Raw genomic sequence first — 7,620 nt, forward strand, 5'->3', positions numbered from 1 at the left:
CCAGCTGACTTCCTGCCCTTTGGGCAGAGGACTGGACTCAGTGATCTTCCAAGGTCCCTTCCAGCCCTAATGTCTATGAAATCTATTAAATGTGTGTATTAAATTAAAAAACAAAAATATCTGACCCTTAAAATAAGAATGAACAGAACAGTAAAGTATATCATACCCTCAAGAACCCTCATGTAAAAAGGACAAACCTAAGGATTTGGACTGTAGCTCATTATAGCTGTTCAAATACCACAGTAAAGAACTTGATATAGTGTGGGTGGCACTCACACTAAGAATGCAACTGCACTGTAGTGAGTATCAACAGCATCCAACCTGGTACTCTTGAGGACAACTGTTTTAAGAAAACATGCATTTGATTAAAAGACAAGACCATGCATCCTGAGCTATGCACAGCATTCCAGGATATTCCATCTTAGCAAAGAGTATACACAAGGCATAACCCAATTACAATGCTCAAAGAAAAACACTTTAATTTAGGTTTGGCAAGTAAAATGAAGCAATAGACAGACACTGCTTTATACTACTATAATGAACTGAATACTAGGGGTGTGCGAAGTAAGCCGTATTTAATTCAGATTCGGCCCGATTCAAGGGACAGTGATACGATTCATTGATTCAGATCACTGTCCCAATTCAATTCAGCTGAATCTGAAGACTCAATGCCAATTTGGAGTATCAGCAATTTGGCCACAGACACAGTTTTAAATATTTTTTCTACGTACCTTGAGGTACCATGTAGGGCCTGTGAATGCTGAGATGGTGGGGCAGATGGAGTGTCCCACCGGAGCACATGGTGGAGCCCCCGCTCCCTCAGCTCGGCAGTTGGCCACAGGGGGACCCTGGGTGCCCCCCCAGACCCAGAAGGCACCAGTTGCCAAGGTGGGGGGCAGGGAGAGGTCCACTTCCGGTCCACTTCTTGGTCCGCTCTGCGGCAGACCAAGAAGTGGACTGGAAGTGCTTCTGGTCCACTTAGGGGTCTGCCACCAAGTGCGCTGGGGATCAAATTGAAACAGCGACTGAAGCTTTGCGTAGCCCTCCTGTGTGTGCGCATGTGCATGTGTGCACTACACACACACACACGTCACTACTAAATGAATTATATGAATGAACTCCTGGCACTCTGGTGTAGTGCCCGAAGACTGGAAGGCGGCCAATATGGTGCCTAGCTTCAAGAAAGGGAGGCTGACTTCTATCCCAGGTCTTAGAAAACTTTATTAAAGAGGCCATCCTTAATGGACTGGCCGACACCAACACCCTGAGGGATAGCCAGCACGGGTTTGTTGCAGGTTGGTCAAGCAAGACCTATCTCATTTCCTTTCATGACCAGACAACTTATCACCTGGACAAGGGAGAAGAGATTGATGTCATACATCTTGACTTCAAAAAAGCCTTCAATCTGGTATCCCATGATCACCTCTAGGCAAAGATGGCCAATTGTGGCCTTGCCTCCACCACGATCCACTGGCTGGGAAACTGGCTCCATGGTCAGACCCAGAGGGTGATAATTGACGGAAGTCAATCGTCATGGTGCCCTGTGACCAGTGGGGTCCCCCAAGGCTCTGTCCTTGGACCCATATTGTTCAATATCTTCATTAATGGTGTGGACATTGGAGTCAGAAGTGGACTGGCCAAGTTCTCTGATGATACCAAACTCTGGGGCAAAGCATCCACACGTGAAGACAGGAGAGTGATCCAGGCTGACATGGACAGGCTCAGCAACTGGGCAGATGAGAACCTGATAGTGTTTAACACTGAAAAATGCAAGGTTCTCCACCTTGGGAGGAAAAAACCTGCAGCATCTTTATAGGTTCAGCAATGCTATGCTGGCTAGCACTACAGAAGAAAGAGACTTGGGGGCCATCACTAACCACAAGATGAATATGAGCCTTCAACTTGATGCTGCGGATAGTAAAGCAACCAAAACGCTGGCTTGCATCCATAGATGCTTCTCAAACCAATCCTGGGATGTCATTCTCCCCTTGTACTTGGCCTTGGGGAGGCCACAGCTGGAGTACTGCATCCAGTTTTGGGCTCCACAATTCAAAAAGGATGTGGAGAAGCTTGAGAGAGTGCAGAGAAGAGCCACGCGCATGATCAGAGGTCAGGAAACACACCTTACAATGACAGGCTGAGAGCTATGGAGCTCTTTAGCCTGGAAAACCGCAGGCTCAGGGGTGATCTGATGGCCACCTGTAAGTTTATCAGGAGTCACCACCAGGATCTGGGGGAATGTTTGTTCACCAGAGTGCCCCAAGGGATGGCGAGGTCAAACAGTCATAAACTACTGCAAGACAGTTTCAGGCTGGACATAAGGAAGAATTTCTTTAGTGTCTGAGCCCCCAAGGTCTGGAACAGCCTGCCATCGGAGGTGGTTCAAGCACCAACATTGAACAGCTTCAAGAGAAAATTGGATGTTTATCTTGCTGGGATCCTATGACCCCAGCTGACTTCTTGCCCTTCGGACACGGGGCTGGACTTGATCTTCCGAGGTCCCTTCCAGCCCTAATGTCTACGATATGGGAAACCCCTCTTAAAAGTATAAGTGTCTTTGGAACTTGAGCCTTGTTAACCTCTTTGGCAACTGCATAGTGTCCCAAGTTCTCCTTTTACTGGAAAACAGTCACCTCCTGAACTTAAATGAGACAGAATTTACACATATGAAAAAAAACTAAGAGTGCACACTCACTGCAGTAAGGCTTTGGTCTTTCTAGTTGGATCTTCCGGTTTGAAATTTTTGTATGCCTCCACTTCATGTTCTATAGAAAGCATTTGGCTCTGAAGTTTGCTCCTGAAGGCTGGCAATGTATCCCGAATGTGATTGGTGAGTTGCTGAAAAAGTTAAATAAAAAATCCTTTAATACTGTGAATACAGATGGCTGTAAAGGATGGACACGTCCTTTTGAATGCCCAACAAAAAACTTATGACCCATGCTAGGCCCTCCAGTGTACTTCCCTTTGATCCAACAGGCATATCCATAAGCCAAAACAAAATCCTCTTTTCTTGGCCACATTATATCAAGGCTTGAACAATTTCCTGGTCTCCTCATTATGCTGACCACTAAGAACACTTGTGTAAGTAAGGAGTACTTACTCAGCCATGTCAACAAAAGCCACACACATTTAATTTCCAAAGACATCTCTTAGCACCTAGTACTTTAATCCTAGATCCCCTTCCAGAAGAAAATGACACCCTCAAGCACTGCTCTATCTCAACCCCATTGCAGAATTACTTTGCTGCTGTCCCCACTCCTCAGCACACAGGAAATCCTCAGTCTTCCAACTCCTCTTCATTTATGCCTTCTGCTTCTTTTTGAAAAGGGCCATAAATGAGGGAGAATGAGGAGTAAAGTTACCTCCCACTCAATGAGGGGAACGAAGAGCACCTGACAGCTTTAGTTACTCAACTCCCCCTTTCTCTTAGTCTGCCACCCCACCCCCCAAACATTTATTTTCTTCTCTTCCCCTCCAGTTTTAGGTTGTCTCCATTGTTCTGTTCCTCTCTCTTTTGCTGTAATCCAGAGAAAAAACCAGCTCCCAGCCACACTCAACCTATGAACATTTCTACACCCCTACAGATGTGAACAAGTAAGTTTTTCTACATATTGTATCACTATCATACATTCAAGTTATCTAGGAGTAAATTAAATGGACCTTTACATGGATAAAAGTCTCAAAGCCATCCAAAGTTTGAACATTTTCCTTCTAGCAATCTTCAACCCTACAAAGGTTTTAAGGACCCATTAGATTCCCTTTGGACAACACAGCAAGTCCTGGCTATTCCACTGAAGAGGTGATTACTTCAAGGACTACATGTGCACTATTGGAAAATCTCCAGTATAATATTTCTTTTATTCCCATAGATAGAGCAGTGGTGTTAAACATGCAGCCCTCAAGGCTCCAAAATGTGACTTTTTAGGTCAACTGTGTTAAGATGTGTTGTTTGTATAAGCTGAAAGTACAATACCTGAGCTATACGTCCTGCAACTTTTAAACTGGAATGTTTGAACTAACCCTTTTACTACAGGGAGGAAGTAAGGGTCATCTCCCCAACTAACTCTAGTCACTTTTTCCTATAAACCCAGAAGCATCCCTGATAGCTTCTGCCAAGCTAAGTCCCAAGGACAGCAGAATAAGAGCTAAACTTTCCCTGTTTGAGCATAATAAAGTATCTAACAAAGGGTGGCACCTTCCAACACAAGACAGTATAAAAAAGAGAATGAGATACTGGGAAAGTCACCAGTTACAGTACCTTCTTGCTCAGTCCAGATCAGATTAGCCTGAGAGATGCACTGAATTGTGCCATCTGGTAATGGTCCCAACATGGTAGCTTGAGACAAGCAAATGCCTTAGCCACCCCGCTCCCTATTTCTAAATTAAGGAATAGGGGGAGCAAGGTATAGAAACAGACAATGTTCACTCTAGATTTTCACACAGAAGTCCTGCAAGTGCTTTCAGCTCCCATCATACAAAGACTAGGAAGTGGTAGAAAACCTGCCCCTACACAGTTTTTTTGTGACAGCTTGTCTTTTTTAAATAATACATTTGTTCCTTGGGCTTAGGAAGCAGACCTCCTGCTCTATACTATAAAAGCTTTTTGTACCAACAATTCTGAAAAAAAATCTTTCCCTATATCATTTTACCAGTGCTAATCCCACAAGCACTGAAGAGTTTATAAGAGGGAAGCAAAGGGGGAACACTCACTGAGTGTGTAAAGTTTGACCTATGTTCATGTACATTTTATATATATATATATTGATGGGACCTGGAATGTTTTGGACAGTACTGCCAATGTCTTATTTGGCTTGTGAGCTCTTTGGGTCCTGGATCACTTCTAAGTACACTTTTGACACTATATGAAGAATGACTTATAAAAAATATAGCTAATGTGTTTTGGGGCTGGTCCAAGACATGGCAAGAGTAATGCTGAAATAAATACAATACCACATTCATAAAGTAAAGCATATGGACTACAGGGTAGAAAGATGGATAAGCTCAGGAAGGAAGAAATGGTTGCTATAGCATCTAACTAATATCAGGGAAAGGTCAAGAATTATTTTAGTTGTCATATTCTTCGAGAACACTGCTTGATTTATTGATGTTTGGGATCTATCAGTCTGGATGACTGTATTTGGAACTGTAACATTCTCTCCACTCACACATTCAATTTTCTACCTGAATTTCCTAACTTTATAAATAAGCCATTATTGCATCTTCCATCTGCTAAATATGGGGGGGTTTCAACCTTTAAGTGACAATGATGCAATTAATTTATGTACCAATAAGTACAGCTCCTTGGTTTGCAGTTACATCCCATAGCCAACATTCTACACCCCTCCCCAAACAAATAAAGACTTTTAAAAAAAGAGTTGTTCTGAGAAGCCTGTAGGCTCTAAACAAAAGTTCTACCGAGTTACTTTCTCCATGGAATGAAACACTGGAGTTTTCTTGGAGCTCCACCTTGTGGAACCAGAGTTTTGAATTTCCAACAGAGCCACTGGCACCAACACATGTAATAACATGGGTACAACTTGCATGAACCTCTACAGCATAATATTTTCCACATACTTATAAACCCACATAAATCCAATAAATAAATATTGAGGTGTGTGGCAGTGTGTGGTTTCATGCAGCAGTGAAATGCCAAAGAATTACTATATCTACCCAAATAAAAGTTGACTTTGAATTTGAGGTGACTCCCAAATAATAGGATTCTATACATGAACTCCTTGCCACGTGAGACATCCTGGCCCAGGGCAGGCAATAGCTCAACTTTGGCTGCAGCCCCAAACCCCGGAGGTGAGAGCCAGCGCTGAGCCACCACCTGCTCTGGGCCTGTACTTGAAGCCAAAGCTGAAGCTAAGCTGCTGCCTGTCCCCCTATCCCCTATTCAAATCCAAGATGAGGCTTTTTTTCCACCCATGCTGATTGGGGAGGGAGGGAAAACCTTCATCTTGGATTTGAGTAAATACAGACAATGCTGGTAAAATAAGGGCCTTGTTACACATTACATGTAGCACATACTAATTTTAATTGGTGGTAAAATTAGCACATGCTTTGAGCAGTTGCACATTAAGGGTTAATACTTCCTGTAATGTGCACTACTCTGACTTGCCCTTAGAAGGCTGGTGAGCCAAGCTAGAAGCCAGGCTAGCTTTGTGCCTGCCCAGCTCACCTGCTCTCAGGGGCAGGGTAGGTGGCCCAAACTGTAGGTAGCAAGGGAGGTGGCAGGAACCCACTGGGCCTGCCAGTCCTTGCTTGCCTGCAATCTGGATCCTCACTCCCCTTCCCAGATCAAGCCTGCCGCCTCCTGCCTCCCCACCCACCAGCCCAGATCAGGCCTGCCATTGTCCCACCCATCCCCTCTATGCTGGGGCGCCCTCCCTGCCGCTCAGAACTCCCTCCCGGTCCCCACTAGGTCCTCATAGCTAACCCCAACCAGCTGTCATCTGGCTCACCTGCAGCTCCCGACATTATCTTGGGGAAACAAGCAGGGAAGAGGAACCCACCAGCTGCCCCCACTATTCTCTGAGCTAGGCTCAGCCTAGAGAGTGCCAGTAGTAGTGGCAGGCAGGTTCCCCTTCCCTGTTTGTCCCTCAGAAGCAAGAGAACTGCTGACCATTATCTATTAGAACTTGTGGTGATTGGGAGAAGTTCCAGATGATTGGAAATGGGCAAATAGAGTGCCCATCTTTAAGAAAGGGAAGAAGAAGGATCCAGGGAACTGCAGACAAGTCTGCCTCAACTAAGTCCCTGGAAAAGTCATGGAGCAGGTCTTCAAGGAATCCATTCTAAGCACTTGGAGAAGGTGATTAGGAACAGTCAGTATGGATTCACCAAGGGCAAGTCATGCCTGACAAACCTGACTGCCTCTGTGAATGTCATGAGAGCAATGAATGTGATATTCCTTTACTTTAGTGAGGCTTTTGATATGGTCTCCCACAACATTCTTGCAAGCAATCCAAGGAAGTGCACTGGATGAATGGACTGTTAAGGTGGATACAAAACTAGCTGGATTGTCTGGCCCAAAGGGCAGTAATCAGTGACTCAATGTCTAGTTGGGAGATGGTATCAAGTGAAATGCCCCAGGGGTTGGTCCAGCGGCTGGTTTTGTTCAGCATCCCTATCAACGACCTGGAAGATGGGATGCAATACCCCTTAGCACATTTACAAATGACACCAAGCTGGGGGGCGTAATAGATACTAGGGCTGTGCGAAGCTTCGGTCCCTGATTCAATCTGGGGGAGATTCGGTCCAATCGGGTGGCCATATCTCCAAATCCAATCAGGAGATCCTTTAATCTCTCTGAATCAAATCAGAACCCTCCAAATCGATTTGGACATAGACACAGCTTTAAATGTTTTTTCTACATATCTCTAGGTAGCAAGTGGCTTGTGAACACTGCGATTCTGGGGCGCATGCAGTATCCCACAGAAGTGTGGGGGGCTCCCCCACGCACTTGACAGCAGACCCAGAAGTCAACCAGAAGCACTTTCAGTCCACTTCTGGGTCTGCCGGGGAGCTCACAGGGGGGCCCCCCCGCACACCCCAGCTTGGTGACTGGTGCCTCCTAGGTCTGAGGGGTAAGCACTCGGGCCCCCTGTGGCCTACTGC

The 7,620-nt window shown here is 45.3% G+C and overlaps 1 protein-coding gene across 13 annotated transcripts in view; it reads right to left on the reverse strand.

Moving 5' to 3' along the window:
- Positions 1-7,620, reverse strand: part of DNM3 (dynamin 3) — a 330,309-nt gene that overhangs the window by 238,669 nt on the left and 84,020 nt on the right. For all 13 annotated transcript variants that reach the window (XR_002100165.1, XR_002100164.1, XM_019530783.1 and 10 more), the window contains exon 7: positions 2,696-2,838. Coding sequence is in view for 11 of the 13 variants with exons in the window: in XM_019530783.1 (XP_019386328.1) it covers positions 2,696-2,838 (143 nt within the window). In the remaining 2 variants the exon portion in view is untranslated. The remainder of the gene's footprint in view (positions 1-2,695; positions 2,839-7,620) is intronic.

The sequence above is a fragment of the Crocodylus porosus genome, unplaced genomic scaffold (genome assembly GCF_001723895.1).
Source record: "Crocodylus porosus isolate Cpor-Errol unplaced genomic scaffold, CroPor_comp1, whole genome shotgun sequence".
Taxonomy (NCBI): domain Eukaryota; kingdom Metazoa; phylum Chordata; order Crocodylia; family Crocodylidae; genus Crocodylus; species Crocodylus porosus.